The 23,303-nt window shown below is 51.4% G+C and overlaps 7 protein-coding genes across 7 annotated transcripts; 1 reads left to right on the top strand and 6 right to left on the bottom strand.

Annotated features, from left to right (window-relative positions):
- Positions 1–834: 834 nt before the first annotated feature.
- N7474_010942 (putative MFS transporter Seo1) lies at positions 835–2,510 on the bottom strand (the record flags this gene model as incomplete). The annotated part of the gene is made up of 4 exons (XM_057202352.1): positions 835–949; positions 1,001–1,910; positions 2,016–2,291; positions 2,351–2,510. 4 exons carry the CDS (start codon positions 2,508–2,510, stop codon positions 835–837), a joined length of 1,461 nt encoding a protein of 486 aa, XP_057047636.1.
- A 1,234-nt stretch (positions 2,511–3,744) lies between these two features.
- Positions 3,745–3,984, bottom strand: N7474_010941 (uncharacterized protein; the record flags this gene model as incomplete). Its single annotated transcript, XM_057202351.1, has 1 exon — positions 3,745–3,984. One exon carries the CDS (start codon positions 3,982–3,984, stop codon positions 3,745–3,747), a length of 240 nt encoding a protein of 79 aa, XP_057047635.1.
- Positions 3,985–5,132: 1,148 nt separating this feature from the next.
- On the bottom strand, positions 5,133–7,393 carry N7474_010940 (pentatricopeptide repeat-containing protein; the record flags this gene model as incomplete). Its single annotated transcript, XM_057202350.1, has 2 exons — positions 5,133–6,755; positions 6,839–7,393. The coding sequence occupies 2 exons, from the start codon at positions 7,391–7,393 to the stop codon at positions 5,133–5,135; spliced, it is 2,178 nt and encodes a 725-aa protein (XP_057047634.1).
- Positions 7,394–9,137: 1,744 nt separating this feature from the next.
- Positions 9,138–10,757, bottom strand: N7474_010939 (putative C2H2 transcription factor (Con7); the record flags this gene model as incomplete). Its single annotated transcript, XM_057202349.1, has 3 exons — positions 9,138–9,487; positions 9,715–9,895; positions 10,089–10,757. The coding sequence occupies 3 exons, from the start codon at positions 10,755–10,757 to the stop codon at positions 9,138–9,140; spliced, it is 1,200 nt and encodes a 399-aa protein (XP_057047633.1).
- A 5,941-nt stretch (positions 10,758–16,698) lies between these two features.
- N7474_010938 (SGNH/GDSL hydrolase family protein) lies at positions 16,699–17,914 on the top strand (the record flags this gene model as incomplete). Its single annotated transcript, XM_057202348.1, has 4 exons — positions 16,699–16,790; positions 16,850–16,982; positions 17,037–17,176; positions 17,269–17,914. The coding sequence occupies 4 exons, from the start codon at positions 16,699–16,701 to the stop codon at positions 17,912–17,914; spliced, it is 1,011 nt and encodes a 336-aa protein (XP_057047632.1).
- Positions 17,915–18,358: 444 nt separating this feature from the next.
- N7474_010937 (DEAD-box ATP-dependent RNA helicase DBP2) lies at positions 18,359–20,896 on the bottom strand (the record flags this gene model as incomplete). The annotated part of the gene is made up of 6 exons (XM_057202347.1): positions 18,359–18,573; positions 18,629–18,757; positions 19,280–19,387; positions 19,443–20,411; positions 20,474–20,634; positions 20,850–20,896. 6 exons carry the CDS (start codon positions 20,894–20,896, stop codon positions 18,359–18,361), a joined length of 1,629 nt encoding a protein of 542 aa, XP_057047631.1.
- Positions 20,897–21,214: 318 nt separating this feature from the next.
- On the bottom strand, positions 21,215–23,172 carry N7474_010936 (uncharacterized protein; the record flags this gene model as incomplete). The annotated part of the gene is made up of 7 exons (XM_057202346.1): positions 21,215–21,552; positions 21,618–21,726; positions 21,780–21,845; positions 21,895–22,045; positions 22,102–22,729; positions 22,783–22,964; positions 23,120–23,172. The coding sequence occupies 7 exons, from the start codon at positions 23,170–23,172 to the stop codon at positions 21,215–21,217; spliced, it is 1,527 nt and encodes a 508-aa protein (XP_057047630.1).
- Positions 23,173–23,303: the final 131 nt, after the last annotated feature.

The raw sequence follows: 23,303 nt of genomic DNA, 5'->3' as shown, positions 1-23,303 counted from the left end.
GTAATATTATATAAACTGGACTACTAGAAATTTTCTCTGGTGCGGCGGAGACAAGACCTCGGAGGGTATGCTATTCACACCGACGAGTACCTACAGCGTATAGGGTCTCAACATTCGGCCATCGTGGGTGGTTCTCACGCCATCATCTTTGTCAGAGTGGGATGAGCGGCACAGCTCCGAAGCGTGAGGGAGATGTGACTAGATTTGGTGCTGTGTACGAGGAATGTACCTTGTTCGCCTCGCCGATGACAAGACATTCGCCATCTTCTCCACAGAAAGCGCAAACAAAAGCCATCGTATCCTACCGCATTTGCATTAATACCATAATCTCACAGCCTTCATCTCTCTAATAGGCGTACAGTAGGTAGAAGAGGGGCACAGGATATCTTGCGTCGCAGGAATGGATGTCATCATCGGGTGTCCGATGGCGTGACGGCGTCCCTCGCTCATACTCCGACGCCTATAAAACCCTCAGAACAACATCCAATAGGCGCATAACATGCTATCGTATGTGGGGAAGTCTGTACTTGACAGCTTAGCAAGGCAGAAACGGTGGCTCTTGATCGTGGTGGATCCCCGGGATTTGTATTGAGGATCGAGGCTCCACGGACAGGGGTCTCGGGATTTGAACTTTACCAGTGACGGTGTGTATTTTCCGAGGCTAGTAATAAGGACAAAATTAATTTGGGATAGGAGAGGTCATAGTTTGGTGGGAATGACTGAGTTTCTGTTCGGGTTACTGCTTTTGGCGATTGACTGATCTATACGGAAAGTCCAGGCATCTATACACTTCTGTCCGGAATGCATGCACCCAACGACGTATTTCAACACCACTCATAACTTCTGCTCTTCCTTCTCCTGTAAATTATCTGTGCCAACCCCAGATTCCAATTGATTCGAGTCTCCAGAAGTAGATCCAGCAAGACTGTTCCTGTTGGCAGCCTGTTTCCTAAAAAGCCAGTGTCAGAAAAGGTCAATTAGAGAAAAATCGGTTCCATACTCCTCGCGTGAGATAAAATGTTGAATCACATGAGCCAAAGCAATCAAACAGATAGCGTTGCCCAGGACAAACGAATAGCCCTTGGTAAAGCGCGGCGCCTCAACAGTCTTAAACACCAACAGCGGAGTCCAGGCTGTCGTAGACTGAGCGAGAGCATTAACAGTGACGAGAGTTAACGCACGCTCAACAGGCGAGGCGCGCAACTGGGTATTAATCCAGCCGTAGAGGACACTGGACATGGCCACAGCAGAGAAAGTGGTAAGGAAAGCAAACCACAGCGCCGACTCGGGCACAGTCCAAATCACCAAGATAATGCAGCCGATAATGTTCCAGATATGGGCAACGGTGATGGCCCAAGCAGGGCCAAGAAGCAGATCTGAGGCGAAGCAGATCACGAGCGTGTAGAACATACCTAGTCCCGGAGAGATGGCGGCTAGCTCGTTCAGCCTGCTAGTCGAATACCGGTTCAGACTTTTCAGCCACAGTTGGTATCCGCCAGTTGTGGTATTGACACTGCCATTCCAGAAAAGAATATCTAGCCAGAGCATGGCCCAAAACCGCCAGTTTCGGAAGAGCCTGGTGAATATACGCCAGGAAAGAACTTCTTCTTTGGTACCATGCGAGGCACGCTCAAGGCGTTTCTGGGCGAGCTGGATGTCCTCTTCCTTCAGGATTAGTCGGTTGGGTTTGTCTGGAGTGCCTGGCAGGAACAAGTAACCCATTATGGCAATGGGGATGGTGATGATTGCACAAAGGATGAACATCCAGCGCCAACCCGCGAGACCATTGACACCATCCAGACGACCAGATGCCCCGGATTGGATTAAACTGGCCGTCATTGTGCCAAGGGTCAAGCCAACGTAGAAACATCCTCCCCTTCTGGAGATCTCGTCGGAGCGATACCATGAGCCTAGAATAAAATGAGTATGAAAATACCAGCAAGTTTATTTGGCGCGTTACCAAATATATAATGCATTCCCGGATAGTAAGCTGCCTGGGTCAAGTCAGCGAGTACCATTGGATAGGATCTTGTCACCCACTTCAAACCACCCGACCAGAAAGCGATAAGCGGCCATCTCCGCATATGAAGAGGCTCGGTACTGGAGCAGCGTGAAAATGCCCCAGGCAATGTCCATAAACGGAATCAACCAATACATTGGGAGCTTGGTGAATAAGAAGCCGAAGGGAATCTGCCCCACGACCGCCCCGATTGTGTATATGGTCTGCAGTTGAACTAGGTCATTTCCCTGCAAGTTGAGGTCCTCTTTGAGACCAGAGACATAGGCATTGTCTGCAAAATTCTTGTAAGATCAGGTGTAGGTGGATGATGTCTCGTTGTAGGGGCCTTACTGATATTCGCCTGGTCGATGTACTTTGTCCAATACGCAAGGAATGCATAGGGAACAATTAACAAGTCCAGCTTCAGAATGAGCTGCCTCTCTTCCTTGGCATCGGTATCTGCAAACCATTGAAGGTAGTACCACTTCCGTCGTTGCTGGGGGATGGTCATCTTTGCAATGTTTTCCCTTCGGAAGAAACAAAGAGAATGCAAGAAATCGCTCGCCCAGCTGTCCTAGCAAATTCTTCAAATAAATAAAGTCAAGCTGTCAGAGCGGGATGCAAGATGTCACGGCAGGCGGTGATTGCGTGACAGGATCGAAGCGAAGCTAAACACTCCAGCGCTAGAGGCGCGCCCGGCATTCCTCATGCACGAAGCCGTGGTGGAATAAAGTACTGGATTAGGAAAGCATTAGTTACTGTTCGTGTCCTGCACAGCTCTGGGAAGTGCAAAGGTACATACATATGCTACATGTCAAAAAGTGGAGCGAAGACGTGCTGCGGATCAGCTTACTGGCGTGTATTACTTTGTCAAGGCGAACGTGAATCTCGGGCCTTGTGCAAGTGCGGCCTTATTCTGACAGACTGAATATCATGCATATTTTGAGGAGTGATGGCATGTTTGTGCAATCTCTCCACGAAAAAGAATGCAGAAAAAGTCCATCAGAGCCAGAAGGTATCAAACACAGGCAGACAATGGTCATGTGTTGTTGTTTGCTTCGTCTGGTGTTTGCTTGCTGTACCTTCTGTCTATAAAGAGGAGCTCCTTCCCTCTTCCCTCCTCCTCTTTTCTTTCCTTCTCCACCCTCATTATTACTCTTCGAATTCGCGCTTTCCCATCAAGTTTGGCCCTCAACGGGCGTCAAAGCAAGATTTTCTCTATTTATATGAAATAGCGACAACCAACGAATACCTGGCCTTCCCGAACAATGCATATATCCAGTCCCTATATAACGACGGCATCAATCTGATGGTCATTTATGTCGCAGCAACGTGTGTCTTAAGTATCAGCGGATCAAGCACTTGGTTCTGGCAAACCTTATCGCAAGTGCATTCTCCATCAACATGGCATGCAGGGGCGATGAGAGCGAGGCTTTTATCGTCTATTCCTCGATCCATGCTAAGCTCGAGAAACCTGCAAAGGCGTGCACCGAGTTCTGTACTCGACCACCAAGTCACTTCAGGAACAGCTGGAAACCGCTTGGGGCCAGCGGGGCGCCCATCTGATGTGCATCTATCGGTTCTCTGTGAATCGCGAATCACAAGCGATACACTGCAAGCAAATGTGGAAGGAGTATGACTGGGAACGGTGGCGCCAGTCCTCCCGCCGGCAGCAACTTGCAATCTTCGTCTCGGATTTGTCTCGGCTACAGTATAACCCGTCAACAAAACTTGGCAACTTTGAATCAGCGAGTGGACGCAGATGCTTCGGCATGTTCCGTTGTGTCGCCCTCAAGGACATTCCGACGCTTTAGACCCAGTCTCGCTACTGGGAGGCCATCCTTATCACCTCCCATGGTCAACGACCCCCAGACGGGCAACTCTACAACAACTGTGTGGAGAATTGCGTCAATAATGGCCATCTTTGCCCTTGTGTCTTCTGTGTGAGCGGGGAGTTCGAGGAGCGCTTCGACTGCCTCATTCATGGCAACCTGAACCGTTCCTTCCAGTCCACGGTCGACGCACCAGCATTGCTTCCTAGTGCTGAGTGGTCTACAGCCATTTATCCTCTGCAATTATCTCGGCCTTCCCACGTTGACTTGTTCCGCAATGACTCGCAACTTGCGCGAACATGACCTTCACCTGGGCTACAATCATACTGGACGTGCCCCGACGAAAGAGGAGGAAGATGTGCGGAGCAAGTAATTAAACTACATGTCACAATTGCAGTGCGGGACTGGGATGTCCAGATATTCCAGTATCCCTTCACCTAAACCTTGTCGAGTTGTCGTACTCAATTGACACGAATCTTTCATCTGGCATCGAATTTCGTTCGCAAGATGCCGCGAAAAGCGCGATCTGGAGGTGGAAATGGGCCGTCTGGGGGTGGGAAGAGACCGCGGCTGACGAGCTCTTAAATGTTGGAATTACTTCCGGTTACATGGGAAACATCGGACTGCTGAACAAGTGGCCAGGTACTACACTGGTCTCCTTCAGGGGCCTTGTGGAAATCCCGTGTGCAATGAGGAAGAGGTGACCAAGTGGTGCCCCAATCCCCCAGAGGACGTTAACCAAGTAATTTGCAACGAATACTATCGGTGCTTTAAGCACGAATGCCGGCTCCGCACTGCAGAAGAGATTGCGAAGTCTCAAGCTGGTCCCCTTCAGGGAACTTGTGACAATCACGTTTGCAATGCGAAGAAGGCGAACCATTGGCACCGGCATCCAAATGACGTTAACCAAGTGACCTGCGGAGGTTGCTATCAGTGCGGGAAACCATCGATTCGAGACCGATCCGGTGCAGTTATGACCACGAGGCGTAAGACAGTCATTCCCTGTTGATATTTCTATGACTGTCTGATGTCCCCATGTTGATGGGAGCTTGATTGGTGGGTGTTTTGTGTGGCGTAAGATTTTCTTGATCTCCATGGTGGCAATATTGGTTTCTGTATTATACCTTTTGAATCGTCAATGGTTCTTATCTTTCTATATTATGACAACCACCCCTTATATTGAACACAAAATATAAATACACTATGGTACAGGCATAAGACTCGACCAAGCCATAAGTTGGTCGTAAGGGCAGCACCAGACAGATCCCTGGGCAACAACTCTGGCCACTTTCTCCGAGAACTCACAATTCTCTTTGGCGTTCCAGCCACGCGTTTCTCTGCTCGTGCGTCGGATGGACATCAACCCCCGAGAACTGTTTGATAACATCCTCGTTGGAGTACCTGGCCAGAGAGCCCGAATCATCCCTGAGTTCCTTAAGCTGCGGCTTGGGGATCGATCCCGAGTATAGCTTGACAGTCTCATCCAGCAACAGACGTATGCGCTGCATGGCTAGCACAGCGTCCTTTCCCGGGACAGAGTGCAAGCGCTGTCCAGGTGTAGGGCGTACTGGCTTAGTGGCCTTCATCGCCACGTCGAGAGTCTCGAAATGGGGACGCAACTGGGCGAGGGCAACCAGGCGCAACTTCACTTGTAGCTGCGTGGCGAGCTTCTGCAGGTCTGGCGTGGGGCCTGTGTCGACGTCGAGACCCTTCAAGCTCAGGAGGAGCTGTGCCTCTTCGGAAAGAATGGAGATCAAGCGGACGTAATTTTCGAGCACGCGTGCGTCGGGGAGGACATTGGCCTTGGCCATGAGCTCGAGCATCGTGTTGGCATGCAGGAGGACGGATACATTCTTTTTATCGCGAATACAGGTGGTGAAGGCGACGTGGAAGACTTTGCCGTTGGCGATGCCGGCAGGGACCATCTGCTCGCGCAGAACTTGAGCGGCGATTCTGCTGGACCGTGCGAGGCGCACGAGACGAAGGTACTGCATGCAGGACACTATGTCAGGCTCGATGTGGTGGGGGGTATCCTCCCGGGTCAAATAACGCCAGTAGCTATGCCCGCCGCCCAAGCCTTGCGTCATGTTAAGACAGGCTGTCAGGATGTGGGTGAGATCCTTGTTGGTTGGTTTGAGGGGGGATACGCTGCTCGAGACGATGGGTTCGAAGAGAGACTCGTCCATTTCTTCAACGCGTGACTGCTCTTCCGCGACGTCTAGTTTTCGGAGCTCTCGACCGTGTTCATTGTTCACGAATGGGATGTCTTCCTCCGACGCCTTTTCCTGGGGTTCACGAAGAAATTTCTCCGTAAATCTGAATCGATTGGCCCGTCGACGGGAAGAGTCGACAGTCACAGGCGGTTTGGCTTGCAGGATAGGAATATCCATTGTTTGATGGTACAGCTGTAAGACTTTGTACAAGTCGTTATCACTGGAACCATCTAGCAGCAGTTCGGCCATAGCGCCCACTGTGTGATTGTCGACCGACAGGGTACCTGCCTTCCAATGGGCAATGACATCAGACCAGATATATTCGGCCTCTCGAACAATGCGGGCCTTTCGGGCAAGAATCTTATTTGTGTCGTTGGGGTTTATTTCGTTGATATCGGCTATAGCGGAGGCTCGAATAGCTCTCAGGATAATGGTGTAAGTGGTCATATCTGGAGCTCTGTCTCCTGACTCCGGAAGCTCTTCAATAATGCGCCAAAGCATATCCATGTCGTTGTGACGTTCGCAGACTGTGAGCATGGCATTGGTGTGGATGATGTTGGGTCTCACCCCAGAGTTCTGGTTGAAGATGGACTTGTAGATCTTGTCGGCGTATTGGACAATTGTGCGTGAATCTGCACTTGAGGCTTCAACGAAGCCTTTGAGCAGGATCGTATAAGTTTTGGCGTTTGGTTTGCTGCCTGCCTTCTTCATCTGACCGGGTGAGAAAAAACGAAGGTGTCAGTCCTAGACAGAACTTGTGCAGGGCAAAAAAGAAGAGAAAAGGGCAGACTCACGTCATTGTAAAGCTTGAATACCGCCTTGGGGGTCATCTCGTGGAAGGCGCGCTGTAAGACATGGTTCCATGCGACATCGCACCCCATGCGTTCCCTAACACCGCGTTCCACAAGCTTCAACGCGAAATCGAAATCACCCGTCTGCAGAATAAGCGCGACTCGATTGGCAAAGTCCCTCGGATCCTTCAGCCATCTGAGTTCTTGAGCCAGAGCTTTGGAGGAGACGGCTCGAGTACGCAGTTTCAAGCCCGATGATTTTGCCCCGTCACCCTCTTCCTTCCGACGATTCGGCTTCTTCCACCCTTGTGTGTCTCCATAGCGGGGCGGAGCATTGCGGCCGTCGACGAGTCCATTCTTAAAGAGCCTTGAGTCCGAGGGATTTTGTCTGCCGAGCTTAACGGTAGAGGAGGAAAACAGTCGGGGGCTGTTGGTCGATAGCGAGATCGGTTTCAAGTGCCATGGAGCTGTGATTGTCTGCTGCCGACGCTGGTGCGCACCAATGACTCGACTGAGCGCAGCTCTGCTCCAGAACGACGCCGGCGAGCGAGTCGTCATCTCCCGCGGAGGTCCAGTGCGAGTGTCGCAGCGGCGAAAACCAGCGGATCCAAGGGTGTCGGGTCTCCGATCGTCCGAACGGCGGGGATATCGAGGTCAAGGGGAGCAGGTCACGACGGGAGTGAAGTCTAGAGTATTTCAACAATTGTCTGTTGCCCATAATTTCCATCGCGCCGAAATCTGGCTTGCGCTAGATCCACTCGGGTTAGATGTGGTGCCTCATCCTCCAGGCTTTAAGTAATACCTGAGGCAGCCACATCACGTGCCTGGGCTTATTGTGTTTCCCATCTCCATCAAACTAGCTAAATTCTGGCTCGATTTAGATCCCGCACTTGGTGCATGATATTCCCGTGGGTCGAGAAACGGGAGCGTATGTATGTACTTTTGGCCGAGAAATACGCACGTACGGCCGTCTTAATTTTACTTTTACAACACGAGGTGATATGCACACTACTGTAGGTACTAGGACGATTCCGATCCAAGCTAACTACGTACTACATACATAAAGTACAGACGTCACAAAGCCACGCTAAATAAGCGCGGGAACGCCAAACACTGGATCGCAACTGTGGGTGGAGCACAGACTAGGATCAGGCCGGCAGGGTCTAAAATAACTCTAAAGCAAAATTACAACCACGGCTTGTCAAGCGTGGCTGAGGCTGACACCCGTTACTAGTGCCAGGCTAAGATCACCAGACGTTAGTTAGTGGATGTACTACTATAGTAGTACGTAGCTAGAGGAGTAGGTATCTATGAGGTAGGTGGCGGTCCCAATGGGTAGGAACTATTGCGCACAATAACAGTATACCTTGTAGTGAGCTGTTATTATTCTGGCTTGGCTGTCTGCTAAATTTGGCGGTCCTACAAGCTCACCATAGTGAGCAATTTCTGTATACTTGAAGAGAAACCGCTTGAAAACAATGAGCTGCCGTTCATTGTGGTAAACATAACTATTGTCACGCGTTGTGGTTGTGGGATATGTACACCAGAGCAAGAGTACAGCATGAAGAGAGAACATTACACACCAGCCACCGGAAGCAAAGACACCAGAGGGAAATACAAATAGGTGGTGTCGAATCATGCACAAGAAAAAGCATTTGATAGGAAAAACAATAAGGCGAACCCACATTATCGCGTAATGTACGTTAAACAGAAAAGAGGCAGAAAGATAGGCAGGGCCCGGGGACGACCCCTGCACGGAACAATTCCATACACGAAGAAGAAAAGAAATAAGCAGAAGCAAAACATGAACAGCCCGACATTTTGGGAAGAATGCAGGAGAATAACCGAATGCAAAAATCCGCCGCCCACCCACCTTGGAAGGCACTGCCCCGGCAAACGAACACCCTGAGAAAAGGCAGCCGGATGCGCTCTAAGAAAAGAGGAAGGAGAATTCGCAGGAAAGAGGAACAACGTGTCAGGAAGAAGGGCCGGAGAGGGATTTAAAGCCACAAGGATTGGTATCATTGGTTGCAAAGACGTTGTTGAGGGTGTTAAGGATCCGCAGGGGGAAACAAAAGCAAAACATCAGACAGGGGATATCGTAATTAGGGGAGAAATGCAGGTTCCGCCCATAGCGTATGGTTCTCGATCAAAGGCAAGGAATTATTGCTGGTAGTTGGCCGTTTGAGTCTCTGGAAGCCGCAGCGAGCAATCAGCCGACCTGTCTGGGCGAATTTTGACCGCGAAGAAAAAGAGGAAATTCCATGTCGTCGGTCCTGACAAAGGGGGAAACATCGCGGCATTACTCACGTTGCTGGTACACGGGACCGCTCTGGTAGGGGGAGTGAGGGTAGTTGGGGGGATAGGGCATCTGTCCATTGCCCTGGTAGACCATTCCACCCGGGCCAGGACCGTACTGACTCGGGACAGGTTCACCGGCCGGCTGGTATCCGATGGGGGGAAGCTGGGGCCGCACACCACCGCCGTAGCTGGGCGGCGGGCCACCCTGAGAGGGGTCCGACGGGTTGGGACCGTCGACCTGGTTGGCCTGCGCAGCCTGGGCAGCGGCACGCTCACGCTCCTCGGCTGCCTTGCGCTGGGCCTCTTCCTCCTTCTTCCGGGCCTTCCACTCCTTGCGGATCTCCTTGAATTCTGTCACGAAAGTCAGCATATGGAACGACGTAGTGGAATGGACGCATTCGGTTAGCGGGGAATGGAGGCATGTTTAGTCCCATCTCTCCACGCTACTGCGGCCCGGCGCCCGAGTGTTAACTCAACTAGCGCCCGTACCTGCGCTAAGCCCGATATAGCGATTTGCGACAAGACTAGCTCTCCGCGATCGCGAATGCACGTCATGAAGAAAAAAAATATCAACATACCTTCTGGAGTGCGCTTGGCGCCGTGCGACTGCATCGTGACGTGCGCGTTCAGGTGGTTGAGAGTACCGTACGCCTTCTCACAGCCATTCCAGCCGCACTTGTACATGCGCTCAATCTCCTCATAGCGACGACGGGGCCGCTTGTGCTGTTGCGCACCAGGGATGGGAACGAAGGAGTAGACCTGTAGAGCATAAGAAAGTTAGCATCAGTTGACTCAGGGGCAAAATTCCGCCGAAGCGAATAGTAGGAAAACCGCTGTTTTCGACGATCCCTGGGTGGCCGACTTTTCTTCCTGGTCGAGTCCAGAGGCGTCCAAGACAACAGTAAAGTGATGCGAAGCCTTCGGAAACACACAGGGATCATCAAAAACATACCTGACCAGGGCCGCGCCCTGTGGTTGCAGTAGGGGAGGCGGAACCAACCGTTGTAGCAGGAGAGGCGTATGGGCCCGGCATGCCGTGCTGGTGCTGTCCATAACCATGCGGCCAGTCCGGGCGCGCGTACATCTGATGGGGAGGGGGCGGGTGGCCCTGATACTGCATTTCATGTCCCTGCGGCTGATAGGGAGAGTAGGGGGGAGGGTAGGCGTTGGGGCTGGAGGCCGCAATCGAGGGATCTATGGGAGCAGCGCCGTCAGACTTGTCATTCGAGGGACTGCGCAGGCCCGCAGGCATGGTGGACATGAACGGACTTGTTGCTTGAGCCATACCGGGAGCACCACCGGGCTGGGAGTTGGGCGCGTGGTGGTACTGCGGGCGAGCGAGGTAGTCCTGGTAGGCGGGCGAGCGCGCGGGTGGCGGCGGTGGATTCAGACCGTAGTCTGGTTGGGGAGTGTTGGAGGACGAAATATTGGCGGATCGCACCTCAGGCTGCGGCGTGTACTGCGCGTGGCGGACCTCCGGTTGTGGGGTGTAGGATTGATGAGCACTGGCAGCAGCAGAATCTGCGGCCGAATGTTCAGAAGGGGCGTGGTGGTTGTGGTCGACGGGCGGTGTTGGGTGCGAACCTGACTGTGCGTACTCGGGGGCGGGCCGGTGGTCCATAAAAGAGGGCGATTCGCGCGGCAGGTGCTACGAATCGAATCCGAGGTCCAGGATCACCCGCGTAGTCTGTTGCGACGCGTCGGAGAAACAAATCAGCCTTCTGTGGTGGCGTCGGGGAATTTGACGAGTCCAGAGATGGGTGGGAGGGAGAGAGGGATGCAAGGGAGATGGGACGCCACGTTTTGGTGAAGAAAAGGAGAGAATGTGTGAGATTGTGTGCGGGAAGTGTTGTGGTATGTGTTGTGATGATATGATGATACTCGGGAAGGCGACAAAGTCACAGGTACGTACCGATGGCTGTATGTACTTTGAACACAGCGGGTCTCTGAATGTTGATGTGCTGCTGTCCGATCGACGCGTTGTTGAGCCAAGCGCAAAGAGGAAAGGTAGAAAAGCAGAGAGAATCAAGATGCTTAAAATCTTAGTTTGGGGCGGGTTTGGTGGGTGGTGTGGCGCGGGGGAGGACGATGCACAGAGACAAGTTCGAACTAGTGTCGGGCCCTAGAGAAAAAGAATGGGAAGAGGCACGACTAAAAGAAGCTAAGGAAAAGGAGGAGAGAGCAGGGGAAAAAAAGGCCTCGTGGGATCCGAGGATAGTGGGCCGTACCGTATTATTACAGGATTGGCCCCTTTTCCGGTTCAGCTTAGCCGACGAAGTCGGGGAGGGGGTGTATTATTATTTACAGACAGAGGCGTTATCTAGTTTAGCTCCAACAGTGCTCTATATCATTACAAGGGATCTGTTGATTTTATCATGGGTATACCTAGAGGTGTTGATGCTGCTGGGAGCAACATCCGCTAGCGAAAAAAAGGAGTAGCGCAGGTCGGGGGAAGCAGAAGCGACCGGTGGAGCCGGAGCCGCTGGGTCGGCCTGCCTCGATCCGGTTTAGTGACCCATGAGGTGAGCGGTTGGAGCCGGTTTTCTGTTCCTAGTAGGTATCATTTCGAAAAAAGGCAAAAGACAAAAAGGCAACAAAAGAAATCGAGTCTGATAAGCATCGGCTCTCGCGTAATCCTGCACGAGTTATACGCCGTGTAACGGTGGGACCAGGAACACGGCGGTGGAGACAGAACAGAGAGAAAAAAGAAAGAGAGAGAGAGAGAACGCGAGACAGCGCTGCTTGCTCCACTATGGCGATTGAATACTCGCAGATTCTGCTACGGAGGACTCCGCCCTCCGTAGTGAATGCTTGATTTATTATTCATTGCATTGACACCCATTTACTCTCAGATCAAGAATCCAGATTGGATATCTGACCCTGACCGTGGTTCTGCCATCACCTGATAAGCAGTTAATTATAGTTGAGAAGGGCCCCAGCCCCTAAAGCGGAAAAGGGGCATCTTTGTTGACGGAATTACCGTGGAACGTGCACTCGCTTCACGACCGTCAATTGGCGGACTTTTCATACGCAGAACGAGCGGAGTTAGTCGGCGGCTCTCCGGTGCATGCAGCAACAGACAAAAAGAGAAAGAACGAAAGAAAAAAAGCGGGACTGGCCCAGTCTGATAGGAAGAACACGGAGATGCAGAGTAAACACACCCCTCCCACTGCTCGGAGAGACTCTCGGCCAGTGATTGGGCGGACGGGGCGGGCTGGCTCTCACCCCCGCGCGCAAGAGGGTGGAAACCCGTTCATCCACTGCCGGTGAGGAAAATAGTAAAGACGGATTGGATGTCCTCGATTCTTAGTCAGATATTACTGTTCTGTGGGTGAATAATAATGTCTCAATCATTGGTTAACAGGTATTGTTCAGGGGGTCGGACTTCTGTTCTGGTGGGATGGGCTTCCGCGGGACGAAGACCGAACATTTCGCCCAGCGCGGGATATCGGAGTTGAGAGCAGCCGGGATGATCGATATCAAAGGCATAAATCATACGGCGCGGCAGTCATGATTATTATTGGACGACATGTCATTTCGCAGTACAGTAATACAAGTATCTCCGGCGATCAACCCCAAAGGTGGCTCCAACTGTTTGTCCCCAGTTTTCATAATCTCGTCGACCCTGTCCACCACGGCGCTGGCGCCAGGGTAGGATGAGCGACTCGATCGAATCAGAGACCCCCAGATCTTGGCATCATGTCCACCTTCGGTTTCGAGCGCCTTCCTGACGTTACTTTCGTCTGTAGCCGGGAGTGTAGGCGAAACTGGTGCGTTTTCATATGCAGAATAATAGTAATAAATAAGGAGGGGGCGCTTTTCGCGGCTGCAACACTTAATTCGAATCCCGGCTCGATTGACGTGGTGTTTCCCTGAACATGATTGAAATTGAAGAGCGGCTCACACGTGGGTAGGGTTCGACAGCATTTTACCTTGTGACGGCGTCGCGCCGGAATGATTTCTGAAAGAAGCGGCGGATGATCAATTCTATCTTTTGCCCTTAGAGCCGAGCCGTATCGCAAGTTAAATTGCCTAGCCCACGGAAGACTCGGCGATCCCCCAGCTGTTTACTTACTTGGGGAGTTGCTTCATTTCCCCTAAGCTACTCGAATTGGGAGGCGGGGCGGCTCTCGGCAAAGCACAAGCTGTACACAGTCTGTCCGCGCCGTACAGTCTCACCGGATTCCCCTCAGGAGAGATACTACAATGATTCCAGCCCTCTTCTAACTAATCCATTTAATTCAAAGCTGCCAATTGCCCCGTGCACAGGCCAGGGTCTAACTAGCGCACGGCTCAAGAACCTCCGTCTTTCCCCTGACACCAGTCTCCACTGCACCGGGCCCGTGGTGGAAGGGCCAAATAATGGCCGCAGTTTGGACTACACCGTACACGGTAAGTCTAGTCTTACCCCCTGTCCCGCCGTCGGTAGATCGCGTCAAGCGATATTGGCCAACTCTGCTTTTCCGGAATCTCTGTGGACACTCCGTGCGGATAAGAGAACCTCAGGAGAAAGAAGGTGGGTTATTGTCGCTCTCTCCCCTCAATTGCATTCCCATGGTTCCGATAAAATACAACACACACCTCGGCTAGAGCTGAGTCAGGGGGGTCACAGCTCAGCAAAGGATTTGGGTGGGTAGGTGAAAGAAAAGAGTGTGTTAATCAGACCTCTTAGGGAGGAAAAAAAAAAAAAAAAAAAAAAAAAAAAAAAAAAGTGGCCGCCAGTGGAATTGGTGCGTTTTTTGCAGGGATCCAAATCCCGAGACAGGGGGGTCCTGTGGGTGTGGGTGAGCAGCCAAGCCCGGTACTCATCTCAACCTTCACTTTCAGCCAGCAATAAAGAATTTATCTGAAAGTTAAACCCGTCGCGTCAGCTGTTGCATGACTATTTTGTAAATGTGGCTTGTTTTTTCTCCGTTGACCAAAGTCAATTAAGATGAACCCGGGTGAGCAGGGAAATGCAATATCTATGACACCACCAAAAACAGGTCGTCAAAGACGCCTAAACAGTAAAACGATGCCAACAAACCCAACAACCAGCCGAGCTAGATAACTAGCGTCGCATTTTCCATGCGGCTTCTACGGCTGCTCTGTATGTACAGTACATAATCCGAGCCAAGACAAAGCAAGCATCCAGGGCCGAGGTGTCTTCGCTGAAAGGGGGAGGAGTTGCGCTATTGTGACAGGGGTGTGCATGCTAGCGCATCCTTCCTGGTGGCGGGTTCGCCTCCCGTTGGCCGCCATCGGAGGTCATCATGGCCTGGCAGGGAGGAGCGTGGTGACTTCCCCTCCGCTGCGTCGACGGGGATCTGGACCCTGGGATGGTGAGATGATGATTGGTATGGCGTGTTGGTTGCGTACGGGGCTTATGCGGGATGCACAGCCTTGCTCGGTACTGCACGATGATGCTTCGGGGAATTGTGTCCGGAGATGCAAGGTCGCTGGCTGATGGTTTTGGGAATGGATTTCTGTTTGCCTAGCGTGATTAGGCAGGAGTCAGCGGTGCAGTAAGTCTCATTTGCAATATTAATAAACAGTTACTCCACTTGGAGATTTATTGGGGTACGGGCTTGGAAGGGCTGTGTGGCAACGCATCAAAATATATCTTGAGATCATTTGCAGCTATAGCCAAGAGTACTGCACGTTTATATGTCCCCCATCAACTCCATATATTTAACTCCACTACAAAGCCTAGAAAAAGCAAAGAGATCACCCAAACCCACGATCAAGATCAAATAAGGTTATCCTACTCAGCACTAGGAGTCCTAGTTCAGCGTGACGCGAAACCGTCGTTAGAGGGAATCCACTAGCACCCACATGGTGTCGGACGGAGCCATTTAAGCATAAATCTTGACTTCTGAGCTATCGGGGGCCATGTATGAGCTAGAAAGACCCGGCGATTTTAGAGCACCGCAGATAATACGAGTCTAGCTCAGAGGCGGCATAGTCCGTGGACCAGAAACATACTTAGGCCAAGTTGGGCAAGGTTCGATCGACCGGGATCACAATGTATATCACACATACTATAGGCCACCATTGGCAAAGCCACAAACTAAACGGCCCTATACATTCCTCAAGATTATAATTTGAAGTACATAAGTCGCTGATAAAGATACCCCTTGGAATAAAGCCTGAATTAACTACTAGACATTTGTGGACATTCTCAGTGACTAGACGTAGGTATTATTTGCTGCTTTTCTCATACTCATCGAAAGCAAATCTGCATGCTAGATAAGATCATTGCGATGGACTGTACCAGTTTTTAAATCTATTTATTGGTGTAATCTGGTTGATCTGAGGTGCGTTCAATTACCTTATGACACATTTTTCGGTCAGATACCAGGGGAGGAAGACAGTCGTGCCGATAATCAGCTCCTAATTCTCGTCGACCTTATGCCTTTCATAGGAACACAACAATCAAATATTGAAAAGGCGGAAATGGGTTTAAAAGTTATGGAAAACTGCTAAATGATGATTTTACCTGCCTACGAGAGGGTAGGCGGTTAAAGTACTGTTGTCGACAATCAGGCCTCCATGCTACAACAGCCTCTGGAACTGTCTATCATTCTTCTAATTACATTATATACCAAACAAAACAAGACAACGGCAGAAGATGGCCAGTAATGGCTGCAAGTGAGGCCTTTTTTGGCCGCCATCTGCCAATTTTTTCCCCCCCCAACGCGACAGCTGCCTCCACGACCTCAGCGCGCCGCAGCAGTTTGGTCCGCGAGTAACAAAGTTGAATTGGAATCTAAGTGAAAGCAAGCGAAGTTCACGTTGCATAAGTGCATACAGTATGGGTCCTGCTTAACGAAGACTAATTACTACGAATGATCACTACCTTGTCTTTTGATTCAAGTTCAGTCCCCTGATGTAAACCAATCGTCTCCTAGTAGTTCATGTGCAGTAGGCCGGTCTCTTGGATCAAGCTTCATGACCCTAAGCAAAGCCTCCTTGTCTTCATCGCTATATCCCTGAGGTCGTAAGATGAAAAGGTCACATAGTGTCCGGAGGACAGTTTTGCATGACCCAAATCAGAACTGCTCGTCGCTCTTGGTTTACTATCTCATCGTATGAAGCGGGGAACGGTCCAAAACACCGGTGATGTACAACAACCCTAGCCGAATTCCGTCATCTAGGATTGTTGTACAAGATAGGAGGCGGGTAAGGCCGCCCTGACTACGTGCATTGATCCCAAGCGGGACTAGACGGTGCGAGTATGCTTCACGGCCGCCGCCCAGCGCCTGTTCGACTCTGTTCGCCTCTAGGCATGAGTAGGACAAGGCACCCAAAAAAGAAAAACTTCTCACATGAAAAATGCGAGAAAGCAAACCGAGGGGAAAAAATATATAGATCTCCAACCCTGTTGGATGTAGACGGATAAATTGATTCCGTTGCTCTGCACAATTACCCCGGATCTGATCCTCCCTGCGGGGTATACCTGAAGCGATCCCTGTTCAGGATCTATATAGTGCAAGAATCGGCACCCTTTCGCCCGAACACGATGAATACAACATCTATTAAGATGTATACATTGCCTTGAGTCATTCACATCATTACTGACCATGGCTTGCCTCCTCGCGCTCGTCGCTAGCATCACCCTAGCTACTGCTTTGCCCTCAACACACGGATTTGACTGGGCTTCCACAAAGGCGCTGTCCGTACTCCAAATCATTGACATAATATCTCACTGAGTGTTCTAACACACATACTCAGACTTGCATTCGGCGATTCGTACACCTATGTCCAGGGTACGCACGGCCACCAGAACTTCAGCTTCATTGGCGATCTCTTCAACTACGCCTACGATGCACAGACTCTTTTCTCGGACATGATTGTCCAAAACCAGGTCAGTAGGGACAGACAAGCCACCAAAGTAGGATTAACTCAAAAAACAATTTAGACTGGCACAGCAGAAGGCGGCCCAAACTGGATCGAACATCTCACAGGCTGCGGCCTCGAAGAAGGCCACACCTCGCCAAGCAGCTGTGAACGAGAACTATGGGACTTTGCCTTTGCAGGGGCAGATATCTCAGAGAAGTAGTGCGTCGTTCTCCCTACCTCTCTCTATACACACATCCAGCGACATCCCTTCCCTTCCCTTCCCAAACATAATGGTTAACCAACCACCACAGCACACCGCGCCACCACAACTTCACCGTCTCCCTCGAAGAGCAAGTCATGCAGTACATAGAGTACGGCCATAAGCCCCTCTCGGGCAGACTCTCAACCCACGAAACCCTCGTAGCAATCTGGATCGGAATCAACGACGTGGGCGATAGCGCACATTACACGACGGTAGACTATTTCCCGACATTCTACAACGCCCTCATGACAACGCTCTTCGAGTCCGTGGACAAACTATACGGTCTAGGATTCCGCTCATATCTATTCTTCAATCTTCCGCCTATGGACCGTGACCCGTCGAATCTGGTGTCCAGCAACCCAAACCCCAATATCACCCAGGTGGAATGGTACAATGCCGCGGTGGCTCAGCATGCAGAGTCCTTTGGAAAGAAGTATGCTGATACGAACGTGATGCTGTTTGATGCGCATGCGAGATTGAGTGCTATCTTGGACGATCCTGCTCCCTATGGGATTGTGAATACGACCAATTTTTGCGCTGGGTATGACCAGCCAGATATCTATACGAATTATCGGAGCTATGGATGTCCGACGCCGTTGGATACCTATTTCTGGTATAATTCGGGGCATATGACGAGCCATGTGCATGCTATCCTGGCTCGGGAGTTGGGGGAGTGGTTGGAGGAACAGAAGTAGGGTGGTTGAATTAGGACAGGCAAAGTAAGATCTATGTTACGGAAACGCAATCAATGATGATCTCGATTATGGACACAGCACTAAAAGAACATAACAAAAACTCCAGAGGGAGATCCCCGAGTCCCAAACTTTTGCAAAGTGCAGCAAACATCGATCAACATGGTTGGAAAGTCTTCCGAGAAGCCACTCTAGAGTCGATTTGGAAAAGCTGTAGTGAAGAAAGATCCGGAACGATGGAGGTGGCTCCAGAGGGAGTTCCCAGGAAGAAAGCGGATAAAAGAGAAGGAGTAAAACTGTCTATTAAGTGACTTTGAACATAAAACGCCGATCCATACCGAGGTTACGCAGAGAATCGAGAAAAGAGGTCTACCGATGTGGTGTGCCGAGACAATACAAGCTCAATGACTGACTACACTGAGCAGCAGCAGCGGTGGCGCGCGGGATTTACCAGCGACGGTTGCCGCCCAGAGGCGCAGCGTTGGATTGGGTGAAGCCGCCGCCACCACGGCCACGGCCACCCCAACCGCCACGGCCTCGGCCACCACCCCAGCGACCACCACCGCCGCCGCCGCTGTAGCGGACCATCTCGGCGAGACGGGGGTCGATCTGCTGCTTGGCCTCAGTGAGAATAGTGACCAAGTCACGAGCCTGCTTAGAGTCTGTACAAATGGAAAGTCAGATATCGATGCTTCAAATCATGGGGAAGATACATACTGTCAGTGGTGAAGAAGGTGATGGCGGTACCCTTGGCACCGGCACGACCAGTACGGCCGATACGGTGGACATAGTCCTCCGAGTTGTTGGGGTAGTCATAGTTGAGGACGTGAGTAATGTCGCGGACATCTTGAAAAGACAAGGGCAATGTTAGCAAACAACGTATTAGTGGAAAAAGCAACGTGGCCATGAAGGGCCCTTTCTTGAGTCATGCAGGACTTGGGTGCATCACTGCTCTCTTCGTGGACGGACTTCTTGATGAAAATCCGGGGAAGCGAAGTCCATAGGAATGTGGCAATAGATCGCGGTCCTGGAGCAACCTTGGCAAATGCAGTTTCAACAGCTCAAACAACGTTGAGAACATGAGACTCCAACTCTCTACGAGTGTCTGCGACAAAGACAAGAGTGGGAGAATACTGGCCAGTCAGGACTGTCTGCTGCTACTGCACTGTGAGTCCAAGGTTCTCCTGGCTTGAGAACCATTTGAGATGACCAGATGCTGCGCCTGGACGAGTCGTGTTTCACCAACATGCTTCGAGAGAGTTGAACACCGTGCCATAATGTCACACAACACCAACACAGGTAAGTGTTTCGAAAGGCCCCAACAGGGGAGGGGAGAAGGGGGGAGGGGGGTTTGCAGTTTGATCATACCGATACCACGGGAAGCCACATCGGTAGCCACCATGATTGGGCTCTTGCCCTGCTTGAACTCGTTCAACACCCAATCTCTCTCGTTCTGCTGCTTGTCGCCGTGGATGGCTGGGAAACAACGTTAGCAATGCGTGTTTAAGAAATGGGGAATAAAAGCACTTACAGAGGGCGGGCCATCCGTCCTGACGGAGGAAACGAGTGATCTCGTCAGCGATACGCTTGGTACCCGTGAAGATCAGGACCTTGCTGCCCTTGTTCTCCATGATCTTCTCGAGGTGCTTGATCATCTTATCGCGTTTCTCAAAGTCCGACACGACCTCAACAATTTGGGTGATGCGGTGGTTAGCAGACAGGTCCATGGAACCAATGTTGACCTGGATGTAGTCATTCAGGAAGTCCGAAGCAAGCTGACGGACCTCCTTGGGCCAGGTAGCAGACCACATGCAAGTCTGACGGTCAGGGCGAATCTGTCCGATGATCTTGCGGATCTGAGGCTCGAAACCCATGTCAAGCATGCGGTCGGCCTCGTCGAGCACGAGGTAAGTGACACGGCGAAGGTTGGTGCGACCAGCCTCCAGCATGTCAATCAGACGACCGGGGGTGGCAATGCAAACCTCGACACCACGGGACAGGTCGCGAATTTGAGGGCCCTTGGGGACACCACCGTAAACGCAAGTGTTGCGAATACGAGAAGACTTGCCGAACTTGGTGATCTCAGTCTGAATCTGGACCGCCAGCTCACGGGTCGGAGCAAGCACAAGGACGATGGGGCCATCACCGGGGGCAAGAAGGGGCTGCGCGTTGATGTGAACAATCGCGGGAAGACAGTAGGTCAGGGTCTTTCCAGAACCAGTTTCGGCGATACCGACGACATCACGACCAGAGAGAGCCATGGGCCAGCCCTGTGCCTGAATGGAAGTCGGTTTCTCGAAGCCCTGGGACTTGACTTCCGACAGCACGTACTGGGGGAAGCCAGCCTCGTCGAAGGTCTCGACGGGGCGAGGAACATTGCTGCCCTGAACAGCCATCTGATGCGACTTGCGGAATTCATCAACCTCGGCCTCCGATCGGTCGGTAACATCCGGGTGCTCCTTGTAGAAGGACTTCTCGAACTTCGGGAGGGCGTTCATGTCTGGTAAATTGGTAGTTAGTATGAGTGATTAAGAAAAATGCACTAAAGAGTCGGCGACTTACCCCAATCCTGCTTCTTCAGGCCAGCGCCCAGGTTGGACATGCGGTCACCACCAGCACCGCCGCCAAAACCACCACCGCGGCCGCCGCCGTAGCCACCACCGTAGCCGCCACCACCGTAGCCACCGCCATTCTGATAACCGTCATCGTAACCTCCACGAGAGCTGCATAGCGAGTAGTTAGCACAAAATTCCTGGAACTGTTGGTGTTTGTGGACGGGTTTGTGATGGGACGTGAGCGCCCGCAGGAGTGCTTCCGAGCGCAACGCCACCCAAGCGTTCGCACTCGATGTTTTCGCCCAAACATATCGCAAAGATGCGAAAAGAGGAGGAACAGAAGCAAACTAAGAGATAATTCTCTCTCAAGAGAGTAAACTTACCGGTAGGAGTCGTTGCCGCCGCGCGAGTATCCGCCACCGTACGACATAATGAAGCCCGGTGTTTTTTTGGGGGAAAAAAAGGGAATAAGGGAGGAGAAAGAGTGTCAGATGAAGAGAAGACGGAGATAAAGAGAAGCCGTCAGTGAAGTCAAACCCAGAAGAATCTGACAAGAGAGACGGATCAAGAAAAAGAGAGGATGGAGGATGGAGAGAAGAGAAAGAAGGAAAGGCTCAGCCAGGGGAGAAGGAGCGGCAAAAAAAAGTCGAACCTCCCGATCTGGACTAGCGAATCAATTTTCTCTGGTCCAGACCACGTGACTCGGGTCCGGACTCCGAGTGGCAAATTATTGCACTAAGAACTATTATTATTCTTTGCCCAGTCCCATATCCCAGAAGCTGATCTCCAGCTCAGTCGCTCGCACAAAGATCTGAATCAGCTCCTCCATCCGGCTAGGCGACACTTTGGACATGTGCTCCTCCAACAACGCTGACCCCAATTGTACGGCTTGCGTATAGTCCTCCGCGACGTAGTTCTCAATCCATTTCCAGTACTGGTTACCCTGGCGTAGGGTCTTTTCTTCGCCGTGGAGCCGGCGTGCAATAGTGCTATAACCGATCAGGCATGGTGCGAGAGCCATCTGCAGTGCGAGCCAGTCGTCGGATTGTCCGACGTCCAGAATGTATCTGCTGTACGCAGTGCATGCTATAGAAGTTTTAGTATGGAAAGATTACAAATATAAAAAATCCTTAGGAACGAAAGGAACATACCGATTCTTTCGGGGTGATTTTCCATCTCCTGCTTTGTGAGGCCGAAAGAAGCACAGTACTCTAGATGTAAGGCCATCTCCCGTTCGATATGGAGCACGATTCGGGCGGACTGGATCGGTTGAATCAGATATGCCATGAACACGAAATTCCAAGGAAACTTACAGCAGATATTGACTCCATGCTCTTCGCTTTGTAAGCTGCCAATGCGTTGCTCCGCGCAAATTGGACCTAAATAATCTATCAATAATCTGTCGTGCCACGCAGACTTTATACTTACCAGGTAGAGATAGTCTTGCACGAGATATTCTTTGAACCGTTCAATCGGAAGCGAGCCCTGGCCCATGCCATCCACAAAGTCATGATACGTGAATCTCTCCCACACCGGCTTGACATCCGGACGATCCAAAATGTATTCAAGGAATCCTCCACTAAAGTGCCTTGGTCAGTATAGGTCGTGCCAATCACTGGAGCAAGTATCACATACGGCGCAAAGGGCATGGTATAGACGGAATGAAAATGGTTAATTGGACCACTTCCACTGCCCAAGTCAGTGCTGGTCTTGATACCAGCCTCAACAAACCGCACGGCACTGCGAACGGCTCTTGCCATGTCCTTCCCTTGTGCCAAATTCGCGGCGATAGCAGAAGCAAGCGAGCAGCCTGTTCCATGGGTATTCTTTGAGACCAAGTACTCTGTCTCGAGCAAAGTGACGTTCTCTCCGTCAAAGAGGACATCTACGACAATCGTCGCTTCTTGTGGGCTTTGAGCCTTTTTGTACTCTTTCGTGAGAGCAAGATGGCCACCCTTGAGCAGGACAGCCTTTGGACCGAGGGAGCATACTTTCTTCGCGAGCAAAACCAGCCCTTCAAGGTTCTCGGGTTCGGGAGCATCTGCTCCGGCGTCTTTCAGTAGGAGTTGAGCTTCGGGTATGTTCGGGGTTAGGATAGTGGTGATGGGAAGCAGTTTTGTTCGGAGTTCCTTGACTGCCTTCTCTGGCAGCAGTTTGGATCCGCTCGTCGATACCATGACCGGATCCAGAACGACAAAGGGGACGTGATAAATTGGAAGGGTTTCTGCAATGACATCAATGGTCTCCGCAGATGAGAGCATGCCTGATAAACACACACATTAGACATGGGTGGACAGCAACTCTAGAGCGACTGACCTAGTTTCACAACATCGGCACCGACATCTTCCAGACCAGCCTTGATCTGCTTCCTCACAAACTCCGAGGGTACAACAAAGATGTCTTGCACGCCCAGTGTGTTTTGTGCAGTCAGTCCCGTCGTGGCTGTGAGCGCATAGCAGCCATGGGCCGCAAGGACCCTCTGGTCAGCCTCCAGGCCACTAAAAAATGTGATCAGTTCAATTTTTTTGGTTTGTTTATATCATTGATGCCGGCATTATTGGCGAATGGCCCTGTGGGGACATCCAATCGAGCGAAATCGGATGCCACTTTTTTTTTCTGCTCCGGCGGGATGAGGATTGGGGGATGAACTTACGCGCCACCAGAACTGTCCGACCCAGCAATGACCAGGACCCGCTTCGGAGGCATGGCAGATTCAACAGGCTGGTTGAACTGTCAAATTCTGGATATGGTTGGGTCGACGCGTCGAGGCTGCTCGGAGCTGGTGAAGTGAAGAAGTGGCGGGGCCGGGAGTCGATAAGATCGATAAGGGCCTGCAG

The sequence above is a fragment of the Penicillium riverlandense genome (genome assembly GCF_028828495.1).
Source record: "Penicillium riverlandense strain IBT 135883 chromosome Unknown utg000011l_segment0_segment0, whole genome shotgun sequence".
Classification (NCBI taxonomy): Eukaryota; Fungi; Ascomycota; class Eurotiomycetes; order Eurotiales; family Aspergillaceae; genus Penicillium; species Penicillium riverlandense.
This window is presented reverse-complemented; position numbering and strand designations above follow the sequence as displayed.